The sequence below is a fragment of the Solanum lycopersicum genome, chromosome 3 (genome assembly GCF_036512215.1).
Source record: "Solanum lycopersicum chromosome 3, SLM_r2.1".
Classification (NCBI taxonomy): domain Eukaryota; kingdom Viridiplantae; phylum Streptophyta; class Magnoliopsida; order Solanales; family Solanaceae; genus Solanum; species Solanum lycopersicum.
The window spans coordinates 3,800,914-3,819,258 of NC_090802.1; the positions used below are offsets into that span (position 1 = coordinate 3,800,914).

Consider the following 18,345-nt stretch of genomic DNA (forward strand, 5'->3'; position numbering starts at 1 on the left):
GCAACAACCTATAACCTAAGTCACGAGTCCCTCAACCTTTGCAAATGAACTAAGCCCGAGGGGCAAGCAACTTAAGTAGTTCCATACTGATTGATAGTTGACACTCTTCAAAGTTTTTGTTTGTTGATGCATAAGTTTTTTGCATAGGACATTGTTCGGTTGAACTTGTATTCTCAGCCTGATGGCCCACTAACGGGTGATGGTTCCTTCAACTCTTCAGATCTAGTTCCAGGGTAAGTTTAGTCCAATTTATGACGGTTATCTTTCTCTTGCTGTTGTATCACCATGTGTATTGTTTTACATCTTGATATTTGTAGAGTGAAAGAAGCATTTTATGTGGGTCCTCCAGCGAAGGACAAGCTCCCAAAGGTTTTTCCTACCAAAATTCTTTTCTATCGCTTAACTCAGAACTTGTCATCCTGTCATTCCATTTCTGTGAGCTGTCCTCTATGTCCTGGTCATTGTATGATATATACTATCTACTTGCAGAATTCCCGTGAAGGATCTGTATTGTTTGGCCCAATCTCATATGAAGGGGGAAAAGGTCTGCAGAAGAATCCTGCTTCTTATCAAATATCTTATATTGTGCCACCAATTAAGGTTTTCCCTTGTATCCTTCTGTCTAGATTTATCTTCTGCAATGCACAGTTGAACTCTTACATTTCAGAATATTTTCTTTTCAGCTTGACGAGGACAAAGGAAAAAGTTCGAGTGACACCAAGTCTGTCTCAGAAAGACTAGAAGAAGAGGTATTCATATTTATTTATCAAATTCTAATGTTGGCAAGTAATCTAGTTAAGTGTGTTCATACAGTAGGTCACTTTGCTCAACACTAGTTGAGTGAAGTCATTTCTATTTATGTTATTCTGGTTCTTGTTTCATCTATGGCTTCCTTTTTTTTTTTCCTGGAGTTGGAGAAATATCTTCATGCATGCAATGTCTGGTTAGATGTTGTATCAATTAGAGTTGTTATACAACCTTGATTCTCCTTCCTAACAAGATAAATAGTACACCACCATACTGAAGGGGCAAACATAGATTGTTTTGGTATTAACTTATGTCATTACTGAGTATTAGCTGCTTCTGCTTTCAACTGTTTGTATACTGGTAGTTGTCTTTAAAAAGGTATCTTTCTACTATCAATCATTTAAGTTCTCTAGTATTTGACATGCCTAATGTAGCTTTCCTTTTGTCAATCAGGTCCGTGATGCTAAAATAAAGATTCTTTCTAGCTTGAATCAAGGCACAGATGAGGAACGTGCTGAATGGAAAAAGTTATCTCAGTCACTCAAGGTAATTGTTGAATTGTTTCAAGGAGGTGACAATAATTGCCTTGAAGGCCTAATTTGTGAGCTAATAAACTTGATGTGAGGTATCAAACGACACTGGAAGGTACTAATTTAAAAGAAAATAAGTAATTAAGAACAAATGAATATTATTTTTGCTCATTTTTATTTGTTTATTTTAAACGTTGCACCTCCATAAAATTAGTAATTAATGTGAGTATCTTATCATAATGTCCTATATTAATTAATTGTAAATGATTTGAGGATAATATTGACCATAAAATAGGAAAAGAATATTCATGTGTTAGAAAAATAATAATTTAAAATAAAATCTATTACTATTATTAAATGAAGGAAGTAAACAATTAGGTGGTTTTTTTTCTTTATGGAAAAATGCACGAGTATCCCTCAATCTATGTCCAAAATTTCAGAGACATACTTACAATATACTAAGGTTCTATTACCCTACTGAACTTATTTTATAAATAATTTTCTATTTTTTTCGACTTTTTTTTTCCAAGCTAGTGCCACGTAGATCAAAAAGAGATGAAAAATTAATTATAAAATAAGTTCAGAAAGTAGTAAGACCTTAATATAGTATAAATATGTCTATAAAATTTCAAATATAAGGGGGTATTTATGCATTATCCCTTTTCTTATCGTAAAAGTAAGTGATCAAATAAATTATCTTAATTTCTTTTGTAACTTTGTGTATTCTATTTCCACACCAAATTACTCTTGAAACCATAAATAAGACATTCCCATTTTTGTTCCCTCCCTCGGGAAATCCCCCTTCATAAATCACATCTTTTCTATTTATTGAATCTTCAAATCCTCACTGCTCGCCTCTCCCTAATTTTGTTGCTATTATTCCAGATTTGTTTCATTTGTTTACTCCGACGAGAATCTCATTCCTCCATTCATCTTAAACAACAATTTTTCAGATTCTCTCTCTGATAAAAATACCCAAAGTTAGTTTCTCCGTGAATTTTACTTTTACATTTCCGTCTCAGAGAAGAGTAAAAATGAATATGAATTCAATTTCGGTGTTGAAATTGGTTCTGTTTATATTCTGGCCATGGCTGGTTAACTCGAAAGGAGAACAGAATCGCCTACTGGTCAACATGACTCTGGTTCAAAACGCTACTGCTTTAGGAGCATGTATGTAAACGCTTCTGATTAAAATAATTTCTCTTACCAAAAGCAGTTCATGGAATTGTTAAATATTTGCTTATTGATTTTTCAGATTGCTTGGATGGAAGTTTGCCGGCGTATCACCTGCACCGTGGTTTTGGAGCTGGAGTAGACAACTGGCTTTTGCAATTTGAGGCAAGTAATTCTGACAGAGTTGTTGAATGAGTAGTTACACACTTCTTTGCTTTGCTTTGCTTGCTTGCTTTTCTCACTACTTGCCAATCAACGTGCTTGCAGCCTTTCTTTACACTGATAAACAATTACTTCTCTCTCATCCCAAAAAATTTCTTTCTAATTAGAGCTCTTGATTCGAGTGTATGAATTTATTTATTTTTTTGATAGAAATTCGAATGAGTTTTATTTTACACATATTTGAATGATCCAAAATTGCTAATACAATTTCTTTTTAATTGGAGTTTTCGATTTGAGCGTGTGCAAAAAAATATTTGATAATGAGCTCTATTCTACGCGAATTTGAATTATCGAAGCCTCAATAAATACCAAATTAATAGTAATAAATAATAAGTAATATGAATGTGAGTTATAAAATCTGCCTATATCCCCGTATATCCTATTTGTGAGATTATATATCCTTGATGGATAATAATTATTGATGAGAAAGTTATTATATATACACTCTCTGTTGTAATTTATGTGATTTACTTTTCTTTTTAGTTAGTCGTAACAAATGACATATTTCTATATTAAGAGTGTGTTTGGTATGAAGGAAAATGTTGTCCAATTTTCTCATGTTTAGTTCACGGAAAAGTCTTGGAAAATGTTTTTCAAATCAATTCATTTTCCTCAAAATTAATGAAAATAACTTTCCGAATACATTTTCCAAAGCTCTCCTCCAATTTCAAATTACATTTTTTTTTGAAAAAACATCAATTTTTAAAAAAATATTTTCAATTTCAAATTTTTATTTTTCACCCGATCCCTGACTACCCTCCCCCCAACCCCACCCCCTCCCCAAAAAATTAATTTGTTTTTTAAAAATATTTTCAACTTCAAATTTTTGTTTTTAAACTCCTACTTCCCCCCTTGCCAGCCCCCGTACCCACCGCTACCAGACCCCCCAACCCCAACCCCCCAAAAAATAAATTTTGTTTTTTAAAAATACTATCAACTTCAAATTTTTATTTTTTCACTCCAACCTCCCTCCCCTTGCCCCCACCCCTACTACCCCCTACCCCCATCACCATCACCATCACCCCCCAAAAAAATTGTTTTTAAAAAATATTTTCAATTTCATAAATTATTTTTTATTCTAGTAAAAATAAAAAATGTTCCTCAAAATTCAACAACATTTTTCATTCAGAAATCAAACACTAAAAATTATTTTCGGAAAATAGTTTATACTCATCAACCAAACATGAGAAAATAAGTCTAAAATCTACTTGTTTTTCAGGAAAACATTTTCCTTCATACCAAACACACCTAAATAACTTTAAAATATCTATTTTATTATTAATGAAATAAGTTTTTAGCCATATAAATATATGTATTTCATTTTGAATCACAAATTTTAAAAGTCTTTTTCCTAAAAAACTTATATGCCAAGTCATATTATCTCACGGAGGAAGTATATAAATTCAAACTTCATTACTAATATATGATGTCACAGTTGGAAATTCATAAAGTAAAATTCAACAAATGCCCGAACTTATTGGTGAGAAATAAAAAAGTACAGGGTCTCTCTATATATTTATTATTGAATAAAAACAGATCATAATTGTTTCGGTTTAGACACGTTTTGACGCTTGTTTTTCATGGAAGTTAGGAACGACCTTAATGCTGTTTTTCTTGAGAAACTGAAATCCGTCCTATTTTATTTTCATTCTGCTGATCTCACTTCATGTTACTTAATTTTCTCTATGATTTGTTTCCCTTTTTAACAATTTTAAATTATTAATTATTTAAAATTATATTTAACATATTTTTAATTTAATATTATAAAATTTAAAATTATTATAAGTACTAAATTTGGTATTTGTCGAGGAACAAAGTATGGTGTCTCGAAATAATGGGGATGTGTGAGAGAGCATTTATGATGTACTAATACAACATGTTATTCTGAGTCCGACTTTCGGTAATAATATAAAATCTCAGATGATCAACTAATTAAATTATTAAAATTTTTATGTTGATCGTATCCGATATTTCTTCTTTTAAAAGGGTTGCGTTCCAGTTCAAAATATGGAAAAAGTGTAGGCGTGGGAGGATTATACTACTACTTATGAATTATCAAACCTGAAAAGAACAAAAGGATATGGTGTGTCCAAAAGTAAACATATTTGTCCATTCATAAAAAAGGGACCCTATTATCTCTTTCAATTTTTCCAATTTCACTTTCTCAATAATTGTTACGGAGTATGTAGTTATATAGATTAGAAGCTTATCCGTTCAATCAGTTTACAAAAGGGCGGCTTAAATACATGATGCCCATTCTTTTACTGTACATGACAACTTGAGTATGGACCACAAAAGAAAGTCAATTTTGTCATATTACCTAATACTCTCTCGGTTATAATATTTGTTCGTTTAATTTGATACGAAGTTCATAAGATTAAAAAGTAGACGTACAATCAAATTGAAAGTTAGAAGGATTGTTTTTCTTTTATTTAATTGTTATATAGTGTCATAAGTACTTAGTAGACTTTTACTAGGACCACGATATTTCCTATGAACTGTGTTGAAATAGACACGTCTATCACCATTGCCAGTATCCCAATACAAATTTCTAGCTATTATAATACCGCTCAAATTCTCAGAACAGACAACAATATTGTTCCCTCGTTTTAATTTTCTTCTTTTTAGTTAGATTTGATACGAAATTTAAGAAAGTAATTTTTATTTGAATTAAAACAAGAAAGTTGATATAGGCTGGTTATAAAGTTTCATGCAAATTAAGGAAGTATCGTATTTAGAACTTAAAAGTATTATGATTACTATAATTGGTATTTGTGTGTTTGTTTTGAGGCAAAATCAAAGATGCATTATCTTGGGCTAATTTAGTCCAAGAAGTATCGTGGGCGGACAAAGTCTTAATTAATTTCTTATTGAATACATTAATAGGGTGGTGGGTGGTGCAATGATATCAAATCATGCTTGGATAGATCCAAATCAAATCATGGATCAACTCGTTATATGAACAAATGGGAAGTATTCTCTGGCATCCTCAGCAATAATGCCTCTTTTAATCCTGGTAATTCACAAACCTATTCTTTAACTCGATCTCCATAATAAAATTAATCAGTTAATATCTCATATGATCACTATATTAGAAAATGACGTACTGTTTTTAGCATTATATTAAAGGAAAAAAAGGGGAAAGAGAACAAATTTACTAGAAGCATGTGAAATGGCAATGTGGTAAGTCAAGGAGTACATGTACAATGCTGTCAATGTAGTATGCTAGTGTGACAAAATCCATGTTCCCTCACGTTTGATGTTGTCTCTTTCCACGTGATCAATATTTTTGAAGTCCAAAGTTATGAATAGTAATTATCCTATACTCCGTTTGAGTTTCATTAGTGAAGAGTATTCGTTTTTATAGAAAAAATAGCGGGAAGAGATGTCAATTATGTATATGCTAAAACATGAATAAGTATAGGCTAGTGGGTGCACCGACAGCCAGTTGGAATTTGGAGGATAGTAACAACTAACAACAAAGCCTATGGGCTAGTTTTTCTAATTAATACTATGATTTATGTATTTTTTTTTAAATATTGATATTATTAATGTTCAGATTAACTTGGTCATATTTGATATTTATGTATTTATATCGATAAAGTTGAATCTGACTTTTTATTATACTTCAGATTCAAATAAAATTATATTCGTTTTTATGTATTTTTTAGATATTTTAAAACAACTAAATCTAAGTGGAAATTGTGATTTCTGATGCTACATGATTTGTACAGTTTTGGGCCTTTGTCTTGCATTTCCATCGAAAGCCTAGTACAATTGGTCCCCCAGTGGCCATTTAAGAGTCGTACTATTTTTTCTGCTTTTCTTCTTGCGCTTGTACCTATACCAAATTCGTTGCCAGTAACTTTTTCGATTCTCTATGTAAGCTCTTTAAAAAAATTATTAATACAGAAGAAGAATGATAAAGAATAGTACTCGAGACAAATCATAATTGAAAAAGAAGTTACACAGTTTGATTTTGTACTCAGTGTGATTGAATGAATTTGATGGAACTATTTTGTTACTATTATAATCCCTTTTGAATCTCGAGAATGATATTTTTAAATTTTCCATTTCCCTTGCAACGAAGATTGAGAGAACAAGGATTTTAAAAAATATTCAATTTTTTAAATCATGTGAAGAACTGTAAGAATGGAATCTGCAAATGACTGATGGGAGAAATCCAATCCAACAATAAATGCAGATTTTTATAACTGGAATAGGGTGAAGATCAGATATTGTGATGGAGCCTCATTTTCTGGTGATGCTAAGTTCTATAATGGGGTAACGTAAAACTCTGTACAACTTGCACGCACATCGGTTTCTTGCACTTTATTTTTTAGAACATTATGAATTTTTTTGCTATTCATGTCCACTAGACCCTGTTAGCTAATTTAGTTTTTCCAATCATCATCCATGTTTGGTTATATAACAACAACGTACCAGTGTTATCCTACAAGTAGGATTTAGGATTTGGGGAGTGCAGAACGTGCAATTTCACCGCACTTTGTGGGGTAGACAGTTGTTTTTGATAGACAAATCATTGTTTGGTTATTATGTGAAAAATATCAATTTCATGTTCTAGTAGCTTGCCATTATTTCCACGATTAATCTATTAGTATTTGAGAGTTGCCTATCCAGAGTATTATCAGTGACAATTCAGCTTAATCAAGTGCTTTCTTTTTCCTGTTGCCAAATTAGCAAATGTTTATGCTTTACTTCTGTTTTATTCTTGTTTTTGTTAGCCAAACTATGGGTGTATGTAAACGTTTCGTTTCTAATTACTTGAGCTAGGTGTGGTTATTTTTTTATTTTTTATTTTTTGAAAAAGAAAAGGATTTTATGTCTTTAAGAAAGGATAGACACGAAATTGGGGTAACGAGATATTGTTTTACATGAATATCGGTGGCAAACTATTCATGTGTTTTTTGCAAATGAACTGCAAGCCTAAGATTCACTTCAGTTAGTGATGCAGAGAGGGCATTGTTTATAAGTTCCCACGTATTTCTCTGAACTCATACTTCAAAAACATTTTTGTGGAACGTTATGGAAGTCAACAGATAAAAATAGAAAAAATTCATAATTTGCAGAGTGATATTCATTTGCTTTAGAATGAAATTGACACTACTTCGGAAGTATAGAGCTCGAAAAACATGGTCTGACTTGGATCAATGTTGTTACGAAATATACTTTTCATTTTGTTTGTTATCTTAACGCTTTTTCTTCCTTCCAATTATATGACCTTATGTACCTTGGATTCTATCATATGATTGCCATTTGCATTACTCCGAATTTCTTTATTTTTACTTGCTTTCAAAATAAATATAATTAAGTATGAAATTTCTGATATATTTTCTGATGGCATACATATTATACGTCTCAAACCAATTTCTTTGCCTTTGGGCTAGTTAAAAGACTCATGGCTTGATGAAGGTGTATTCTATCTGAATTGCACTCTGTTCTTACTTTTAACTGAGTCTTTTTCTTGCTTAAAATGAAACAGACATCATTGCTTTATTTCAGAGGGCAAAGAATTTGGCAAGCTATTATTCTTGATCTTCTCCCAAAAGGTCTGGGGCACGCAAAGAAGGTAATGCCATTAGACATACTCCTTTTCTACTTTAACAACATCTGATGATAACCGTCAAGGCTTAGGACTACTTGTGATGTCAAAGCAATGAGATAAAACAGCAATTGCTTCCATCACCCACACATCCCCACTCTCTGTCCCACCTAACACACAAATATGAGTCTCCTATGAGGACATAAAGAGGGTAATTAAGTGATCTTGCCTTTCTGGATTGAATTGTCATTTTTTTTGGGTAAAAGTAAACAAATATCTAACAGTGCATTGTTGTACACATCTGGTTGAGATCTGTCAGTAGGTTTATATTCATAATTTGTATTGTTGATTACGTCAATTTTTCCTTGAAAAAGATACATGTAATACAAACATTTAACTTCATCGTCTTACTCCTTTACTACAAAGATATTTTGTGCTTCAAACTATACTTAATGGTCTTAGAGTATTTCTTCTAGGCTATGCTTTCTGGCTGCTCTGCTGGTGGTCTGGCAACCTTTTTACACTGTGACAACTTCACCAGTTATCTACCAAATAATGCCAGTGTGAAGTGCTTGAGTGATGCTGGGTTTTTTTTAGACGAGTATGTTTCTGCCAATTGAATAGTCAAATGTGATTTCCTCTTTGCATTAAACTTAATGACATGTTTGCGTTTGTTTTCTCAGGAGAGATATAGCTTTGAATCACACAATGAGATCTTTCTATGAAGGTCTTATTACCCTACAGGTATGATTTCATCATAGCCATCAGGGATGTCTATTTTAAGCTATCTTATTTTGACAAACGTCATTTTCTGAAGGGGGTGGAACCAAATCTCAATCTAAATTGCACTTCTACTCTCTACTACCCACACCTGGTACGATCTGAGCCACTCTCCTGTTGTTTAATTCATAATCTGGTGATGAAACTAAGCTCTTCTCTAAGAATTCTTGAGATGTTCTTGCAGTGCTTCTTCCCACAGTATGCATTACCATTCATCGAAACGCCATTCTTCATCTTAAATTCAGCATATGACGTGTACCAAGTATGTTCATTATGTAATTTTATATAAACTAGGCAGTTTTTAGAGTAATGTTTGTTATGCACGGTCCCAATAATGTGTGACCTTATGCTTCTGCAGTTCCATCACATATTGGTGCCGCCTTCTTCCGATCCTCGACGGCATTGGGATCATTGCAAGTTGAATGTCACAGCATGTGATACAAGTCAACTGAATATTTTGCAAGGTTGACAATGCTTATTATATTACTCTTTCAAACATTTACATAGGTCTTTAGGCAGACAGGTTTAAGGCTGGGAAAAACTTGCAAGGGTCTGATAGAAAGAAATGTCAATTGAACTCATGAAGTATCCAAATATTCAGTAACTAGATTATAGCAATCTTAAATAACATTCTATGTTGTGCTACTCTTATCATGGTACATTTGTTAGTTTATCTTTATATTTACTGTTCTATAGAGTTTGTAATTTCTATAATATTGATGGCAGTAACCAGGGTTACCTGACTTATTTCAGGGTTCAGGATAGATATGCTTACAGCGTTGAGAGATTTCTATCAAAATTCAACTAGAGATGGGATGTACATAAACTCTTGCTTCACTCATTGTCAGAGTGAGACACAAGATACTTGGTTTGCAGCTGGCTCTCCTCGAATACACAACAAGGTTGGTGAAATTCATTTTTCTGATCTTCTGCTGCGATGTATTATTCACTGTAAATGCAAACTTAACGCTGGAATGACAAACATGAAAATCTTAATAGTGTGTGAAGTGATCTTGTTCCTTTTAGTTTCTTCAACAATGTTACGTGTTTATTACTATGCAAGAGTTAAAATCATATTGTTTCTCAAAATATTGTAATATAAAAGTAAGTAGGTAATGATTCCCTGCATTAAGGAAAACTTCTGTCGTTTTGCCCGAATTTTACAAGTTATGTACAAGTCATTATACAATCTGATGCAACTGATAAGACCCATCAAGCACAAAGGAGATTTCTTTTTGATTTGTGGCTACTGATTCTGAAACTTCTTGTCTTCAGACAATTGCGGAGACAGTCGGTGATTGGTACTTCAGTAGAAACATCAGCAAGGAGATTGATTGTGCATATCCCTGTGATACTACATGCCACCACATGATTTGACGCAGAGATCCAATGTTGCTAGTCATAATGCTGATCTTCAAAGGGTAATTGGAACCCAGAAACTCAGCTATACAAAGCCATAGACAACCTTGGTTACATAGCGCAGATTAGTTCATTTATAAGGGGGTGCAGGGAAGGAATAGGTGTTATATACATATATACTCATATTGCAGAGTAAGAAACAAACATTCTTTTATTTAGAGAGGTTCACAGAGAGCAAATGTATACATCGTCGTCTAGAAAAGGATATGGTACAGATCCATGATGTGCAGAATGTCGCACCGCTGAGTCTGAAAATTTCATGTTCAAATATCAGGCCAAGAAAATATATTCATTATTGTTCTGTTATTCCCCTGAATAGTTTTCTGTTCTCTCTTATGGTAATTGATGCGGTTGTTGTCAAATCAGAAACCAAAACTTCAATATTGGTCCAAGTGAAATGATTGCCATGGGTTGCTGAAGATATCAGCTGTACACATGTTTGAATATTTCATCCACCTATAATAAAAACGAAGAAAGAGTTCACAAATGAAGCCTTGAGATTCTAATTTTTTTAAGTTATTGGATTAGAACTATTGATTTAAATTGGCTTGAACCCTATTTAAACACTATCCATGCAACAAAAATATTTGATAATTGAAAATGGATTGTGTTAAGATACTGCTAGAATCCTCATTTTTTTTTTCAAAACGTATCTTGCCTAACATGATCATAATACATAAATATGCCCTTTAACATGACTTTGAATTACATTTATGCCCTTCAACTTTGGATGTACACAAGTAGATATTTAAGCTTGTATAAAGTTGAACAAATAGACACACATGTCCCACATGTCATTTTTTGTCCTATGTGATTTGTCCCATATAGGACTCATGTGTTTATTTATTTAAAAATTGGATAGTTAAAATGCTTGTTCGTGCATTATAAAAATTGAAGTTCAAATTTAAAATTAATTTAGAATCTGCTTATGAATTATGAAACATGATCATAGGGAAAAAGAAAAGTATATTTGCTTCACGTTTTATTCAACATGGACGTAACAATTATTTCGTCTGGAATCTTTTTCTATTTATAGAATAAATTCATATTTTAATTTAGTTGGATTATTTTTCTAATTGAGATATTTTATAGCTACTTCATGGAGCAGCAAATTCCAAAATGGGCAATTTTCATGCAAGGATAGATAAGATAATTTAACATGTAGGGAAGCAAACCCATCTAAAACCCATCGGCACAAATCCCCAAATTTCCGGCAGGTGGCAATCTCTCCTTCCACCGCCACTGCCGGAATCCACCATTTTACTAAAACACCCTTCGACAAACTTACGAAAACACCCCTGATGCAAAATCCAATATTTAAATCACTTCCACAGTCAGTTTCGCACTCATTGTTTTCTCCATCTCTTACCATCATTGTGCCCAAAAGGAGAACAGCTAGGGCAATAATGCCTTGTACTTCGCTAGTTGAATCCAGCGACGGCAACGGAGCTGTGCGTAGTTTCAAACTGAAAGAGTCAACTTTCCTTGCTGCTCAAATGCCGAAGAAAGAGATTGCTGCTGATCGGTTCATCGAAGCTCATCCCGAGTACGATGGTCGCGGTGTCATCATTGCTATTTTCGGTAGTTTTCTCTATTTCGATCCGTTTTACTTGTCGATGAGTATTAGGAGAAAATGAGTCAACAATTGTTTTGTGAGTTCATATTTGTGTGTATTGCTTATGAGATTAAGTGTCTCAGATTCTGGAGTTGATCCCGCTGCGGCTGGATTACGAGTTACCTCTGATGGAAAGCCGAAGGTCATTGATGTTATAGATTGGTGAGGCTTGAGAATCTGAAGTTTACTTTTTTTTTTATTTCTAGTGGATATGATATTAAAAAAGTACTAGATTTTGCATGCACTGGTAATGATTATCTTACTTGCAGTACTGGGAGCGGAGATGTTGATACTTCTACAGTGGTAAAGGCTGATGACAATTGTTGTATTACTGGAGCTTCTGGTATGTCTTTGAATTTAGGAATTATTCTCCAATTTGTACCTATTTTAGAATCTTTGACTTGTCTTCTTAAGATATAGTTCCATCACGTTGAAACATTTTGTTTAATTATAAAATTTATATTTATTATAGACCAATTCAATCTTAGATCAGCTGATAACTAATGGAACGGTTGAAACTTCCCCTGTCAGTCAAAATCTTTCTATGGCCACATAACTAGGACTTAGGTTCTAATTCCTCTGATGATTGGACCATAGAGCCCAAAATGACACGTTTTCAATATGGATATACTGGATAATGACGGTGCAGTATTGCTAATCTTCAATATTTATAAGAAGTGTTTCCAGAATGAGTTGTATCCTCCGTTGTTGTTTACAACGATGATAATGATGTAGACCTTCGTCATTTATGAACTTTAAAAAGGAAAGAAAGACCTATATCATTTCTCATTATGGCAAGATTTAGTCAGATTCAGGAATGCCTTCAACTTTTTTGATTGGTAATGTGATCTCAGGACATCTGAGTGTATGCAGTTGAAAGGGAAATAAACTACTCTCGTGCATCCTTCTACAAACCACTTCTTTTTAATTGCATTGCTCCGACATTTTCCGAAAATCTATGACATGGGACCATGACATTTACATTTCTCCTGCGATCTTTTGCTTGCTTAGTTTGAAGTACCAAAAGGTACTATGAGTCTACAACTATGAGTCTACATACTCTTGATTCATTTGTATATAATATGCCACGTATCTTCCATACTTACTCAAGGAGGAAGAAACAAAGAAAGATGGGTGAGGATAATGATCTACATCTGAAATTTGTGGATTTCTCACACATAGAGTATTGGGCAGTTTCTTACGTTATTAGCAGTTATTTGGAAATTCATTATAGTTACTGTCAAGAGGACTGCACAGAAGGATAAACCAATATCACAGCCTCAATCCATGAGAATGTAAGTGAAGAAGGAAGGAATTTGGGGAAAAACAATCAATCAATTCCATTACAAGTGTGTGTATTTGTATAAGGAGGAAACAAAAATATCTGACTAGTAACTACCTTACAGCTGTCAATGAGCTGGATACTGCAGCTGCCACTAACTAATTGAATGACTAATAGACTAACTAACTGAATGATAACTAACTGATGATAATTTTAACTAATGTAATCTTAATAGTTACTAGAAGTTATGTCTCTTTATCCTAAATGGTTATGAAATAGTTATAGTTAGCTATTATATACATTATACATAATAGATCCAGTGATGTGTAGATATGTTGTAATATCTTTTATATGCATAAAACTTATTTTGGAGATACGAGATACTTGTGTCTCTCTTTTATCCAATATAAAACTTATGTTTCTATCAATATGCAACATAAATGCTTCATATATTTATTATTTTGTAGGGGCTTCTCTTGTCATAAATTCTTCGTGGAAGAATCCATCTGGTGAGTGGCATGTTGGCTGCAAATTGGTGTATGAGCTCTTTACTGATACACTGACCTCTCGAGTAAAGGTGATTCTGGTTGCCATTCTCTTTATATTCTGGTTCTTTGCTTTATCCAAGTATTTATAATTTATTTTTTTCTTGAATTTTCTTTTAAGTTCAAACCCCAACTTTTTTGGGACTGAGGGGTAGTAGTTGTTGATTTCGTTCTTGAAGGATTCTAAAGTATTCTCTTTCTATAAACTCTTCTTATTTGCAGAAAGAACGAAAGAGAAGGTGGGATGAGAAAAATCAAGAAGCAATAGCAGAGGCTGTAAAGCAGCTTGATCAATTTGATAAGGTTCTCCACCATCTCTGTGATTATTTCCTTCAATAACCTCATATTTTGATAAATTGCAAATGTAGAGGTCATCAACTTATTTGCAGTGAGCATCTTCAAATGTATAATAATGAAGAAACTTGTAAATTCTTTAGTCATAGCATTTAAGCAACATTGTAAATCAAGAGAAGGTCCAAAAAGAAACCTTCAGAGCTTGCTTCTGAGTACGTCAAATTGGATAGTCCTATTATATCTAAGGAGTGGTTTGATAGAGTGTATTAGCAAAAATAATGCATGCATTAGCTTTGTGTATTAGTAGTACCTTATTTGGTACACTTTCCATGCCATGTATAACTGATGCTTGCTGATGCAAGCGTCAGTTATACATTCTATTGTGCATTGAGGAGTGTATAGCTAATATATGAAAATCCATGGTTTTAGTTATACAAGGCGGTTGATGAATGGATTTGCATGGTCAAACACCCAATTGCCCCTCAAAACCTGTTTTTCATCTTTTCCACCATATTTGTGGAGGGTATCTTTGTAAGTACGTTGTTTTTTTTAAAATATACAATGCATGCTGTTTTCAGTAACACCAAACCAAAAAATGCATTAGAAATAATCTATGCATGATTAGTGCAACCATTACTATCCACTCTATTTTAACATTACTCTTGTACACCCTACCGAACCACCCTAAAAGGTCAAACTCTTACATGCTAGAGAGGAAGGACGGCTTTCCTTATCTTAATTACATTTTAGGTAGCTTGTAACCACCAAATGTCGTGGTTGTATCCTTTTTCTATGATCAGAGCATGTCGAATGCTAACCAATTAATGCTAGAGATGAGACTCACAGTCTCAAGACACAAAATTCTTGCCATGTCTGCGTGTCAACTCACGATACTGAAAAGAAAGAGAGAAAAGTTAGCCATTTATCTATTGTAACTTATGAAGGTTAATTCTCAAAGAAACCTTAAGAAAGAAAATAAACCATGTGACTTAGGTGCCCATGCCAGAGATCACATATTTCGGCACCAAGTGTTTCAAAGATCTACTAAAACAATTGACATGAATTTTATAAATGTTCAAAATGCAACCAAGTTCACCAAATCTTAAAGGTAAAGGCGTACAACTATGGTTTTGAACCTTAATTTGCACAGATACCAGATTCAGCCATAGTGACAGTTGACAACCTAGCCTAATTTTTTTTTGATTCGGCCTAGTTGAGGTCTAATGTGAAGTTGGTTATGCTTTCCATCTTAACATAAAGCTTAACAGATGAAATAGGAGCATTTTGACTATTACGAGAGCTGATTAGATTGCTCAGTGAAACTAATCAGATGAGGTGGTGTTATGCAGTTGGATTAATTTGATAGGGTTTTGATCTAAATATATCGTACTAGAAAAGGGTTTTGATCTACTAGAGAAGGGTTTTGATCTTAATGTATTGTGTTAGAAAAAGAATCAAGGATCTTTATTGCTTTAAAATATCGCATGACATTCTAATTAGCTGTTTATTATGAGTACTTACTCATTGTGTTCATTTTGTAAAAGGTAAATGCGGTGCTATTAATTATATCTAATCAGAGTTCTCGTGAAAGCAATTTATCATTAATTCCTTGGCTCATACGTCTGTGAGTACTCAATTGCATAAGTTAATAAACGTTGGTTTAAAGTCCACCGGTTTATCTAAAATGTTCCAACTCATTAGCCATTGCTTTACATATGCGGGGAATGCTCTGGTTTTTTCGAGTTTGTTGTTCTAGTTATCTAGTTTTACTTTGATGTAACTTCGCCTGAACAAATATTACCAATTCTGCAGAAGCACACAAAAGTCGAAGGTGCGCACTTGAAAATGGTCCGTGAAGACCTCCAGAATAGAGTTGATCTTCTGCGCAAGCAAGCTGATGTCGGTACCATTTTGTACTGATTCATTTCCAAGTCCTTAACCAAAAAGTTGTATTCTCGGTTTCCATTGCTAAATCTGATATCTGTCATAGAGCTACGATGACAAGGGACCAGTTATTGATGCTGTCGTATGGCATGATGGGGAGCTTTGGAGAGCTGCTTTGGACACACAGAGTCTTGAGGATGAATCAGGATGTGGAAAGCTTGCAGATTTTGTTCCTTTAACTAATTACAGGTATGGCATGGCTGCTAGAAACAGTAGTAATCAATATATTCTGCTTTTACTGTTTGGAGTTTCATTGTTTGAGCTACTGACTTTGTAGGCTTGAACAAAAGCATGGAGTTTTTAGTAAATTGGATGCCTGTACATGTGTGCTAAATGTCTACAATGAAGGGAATATTTTAAGTATCGTGACAGATAGTTCCCCACATGCCACACACGTTGCTGGTATTGCCGCTGCCTTCCACCCGGAGGTAGAATAATATTTCTGTTTGCAGCATTTCCATTGCACTGGTGCTTGTCTAGCACTAGATTTAACTAACCTGATGCTATATTAAGATGTGTTTATGTAATGCTTGTTCTTTTTGAAGGAACCTTTACTAAATGGAGTTGCACCTGGAGCACAAATTGTGTCTTGTAAAATTGGGGATTCACGGTTGGGTTCTATGGAAACAGGAACTGGTTTGACTAGGGCCTTGATTGCAGCTGTAGAGGTAGGGCCTATTCATCATTATATCATTTTTACTATTAGGTCATCATCTCTTCCATGGCCTTTTCTTGCTTCTCTTCTTCCTGCAATGGTAGTTCTTAAATTTCCAGTGATCCCTGCTTTAAATTCTGTGTGGGTGTTATCTTTTAATTGTAGAAACTTAGAAACTTGATCATTACCTTCTTCGCCATTTATCAAACAAATCCAATATTTGTTTTGGTAATTAATTTTTTTTTTCTTTTTCATCTATGCAGTCTCTCCAGTCTCCACGACTCCTTCATGCTTCTCTTTTTCTAGGTTTAGAGCTTTTGGCATGCAGGTGTTGATACATTAGGTGTTGTTTCTATGCAATATTTGATTAAGGACCTGTTTGACCATAAAAAGTAGAAGTATTTTGGGAAAAAACTTGGCAAAAAGTGTTTGGCCATACAAATTGTCATTTTTTTGGCAAATATTTTCGTAAAAAACCCAAATTCTCAAAAACTAGAAAAAACTAGTTTTGGGCCAAATTCTCTTTTTTGGGAAGTTCTATAAAAACACCTTCATTTGTTAATCCCAACTTGACAAGCTTGATAAAAGCACCATGAAGGCACTCACTGAACTTATGATTTGTTTGTGGTAAATATAAAGATATTGTATGCTCCCTCGTGATTTGAGAAACCAGCAGTAGCTCCTACACTGATCTGTGAAATTGTTTATAAGCAGGTTGGAACTTATAATCTATGAGTTCCAATTTATATCACAGAACATGTTCATTATAAAATGATAGTTTTTAAAACTCATGAGTATAAATCATATTTCTTTAAAATATCAAACATCGCCCACCAAAAACTATGATCTAACACATGGTGAAATTTCAGCTAAGAGTGACTTGCCAAAAATATTTGGCATCTATGGCCAAACGCTAGCTAAGTATTTGGTTCTTTACTTTTGGGGGTCGTCAAAAGTACCTAAACTAAAGGAATCACCACATAGTAATGAGGAGTTGACTATTGTTATCTCCTTCCTTTGGTTGTTACTGTGCTCTAGCTTTATATCTTTGAGGTGTTTCTCCACACGTTTCACAATAATAACTGTTTAGCTATGAATAAACATGCACTTTGGGTGCAGAAACTTGTATAAAAAGATGTGCTGACTGTATTTAATATTGTATTGCTGCAAATTTAGGTTTGATTGAAATTGAGGATCATACCAGCAATATAATTCTGTTGTGTATATCTGACAGATCAATTGTCTTTGTCACAAAATACTTATATTTATTTTTCTGTCTTGGATGGATGGTGTAATTTTCTGAACTTCCATACTCACTTTAAAGAATTAATAGGTGAATAATCTTCTTAAAGGTCTTGCATGCACAGTATCTTTTACAATCATAAGGACCTGGTTAGCCGTATTGCTAGATTAGCGTGTCAACTCCAGTTTGCTGAGTAAATCCCATTCCTTACCTTCGCTCTCTAATCTCTTAGTATGTAGATGCAGGGTAGGTCATAGGTGGTTAATATTACCCAACAGTGGTTGTCTTCCTACAATAGAGTTACTTTTTTGTTTCAGATTTCTGAGGTTTTAT

At 33.7% G+C, this 18,345-nt stretch overlaps 2 protein-coding genes across 8 annotated transcripts in view; both read left to right on the forward strand.

The window, feature by feature from the left end:
* Window positions 1–10,750, forward strand: part of LOC101253061 (pectin acetylesterase 9) — a 32,239-nt gene extending 21,489 nt beyond the window's left edge. For 6 of the 7 annotated variants that reach the window (XM_069296219.1, XM_069296220.1, XM_069296221.1 and 3 more), the window contains 17 exons: window positions 148–233; window positions 318–369; window positions 490–600; window positions 684–749; window positions 1,201–1,293; window positions 2,300–2,447; window positions 2,533–2,615; window positions 5,559–5,688; window positions 6,877–6,956; window positions 8,176–8,262; window positions 8,712–8,836; window positions 8,919–8,979; window positions 9,053–9,109; window positions 9,200–9,277; window positions 9,374–9,479; window positions 9,769–9,917; window positions 10,291–10,750. In XM_069296219.1, coding sequence (XP_069152320.1) covers window positions 148–233; window positions 318–369; window positions 490–600; window positions 684–749; window positions 1,201–1,293; window positions 2,300–2,447; window positions 2,533–2,615; window positions 5,559–5,688; window positions 6,877–6,956; window positions 8,176–8,262; window positions 8,712–8,836; window positions 8,919–8,979; window positions 9,053–9,109; window positions 9,200–9,277; window positions 9,374–9,479; window positions 9,769–9,917; window positions 10,291–10,392 — 1,614 coding nt within the window. In that variant the 3' untranslated portion in view covers window positions 10,393–10,750. The remainder of the gene's footprint in view (window positions 1–147; window positions 234–317; window positions 370–489; window positions 601–683; window positions 750–1,200; window positions 1,294–2,299; window positions 2,448–2,532; window positions 2,616–5,558; window positions 5,689–6,876; window positions 6,957–8,175; window positions 8,263–8,711; window positions 8,837–8,918; window positions 8,980–9,052; window positions 9,110–9,199; window positions 9,278–9,373; window positions 9,480–9,768; window positions 9,918–10,290) is intronic. The other variant, XR_011220337.1, reaches the window with a different exon arrangement.
* A 677-nt stretch (window positions 10,751–11,427) lies between these two features.
* Window positions 11,428–18,345, forward strand: part of LOC101244555 (tripeptidyl-peptidase 2) — a 32,331-nt gene continuing 25,413 nt past the window's right edge. The window contains exons 1-9 of the mRNA XM_069296225.1: window positions 11,428–12,015; window positions 12,133–12,211; window positions 12,319–12,392; window positions 13,799–13,908; window positions 14,099–14,179; window positions 15,983–16,069; window positions 16,161–16,303; window positions 16,392–16,542; window positions 16,660–16,782. Of these exons, the coding sequence (XP_069152326.1) occupies window positions 11,736–12,015; window positions 12,133–12,211; window positions 12,319–12,392; window positions 13,799–13,908; window positions 14,099–14,179; window positions 15,983–16,069; window positions 16,161–16,303; window positions 16,392–16,542; window positions 16,660–16,782 (1,128 nt within the window). The 5' untranslated portion in view covers window positions 11,428–11,735. The remainder of the gene's footprint in view (window positions 12,016–12,132; window positions 12,212–12,318; window positions 12,393–13,798; window positions 13,909–14,098; window positions 14,180–15,982; window positions 16,070–16,160; window positions 16,304–16,391; window positions 16,543–16,659; window positions 16,783–18,345) is intronic.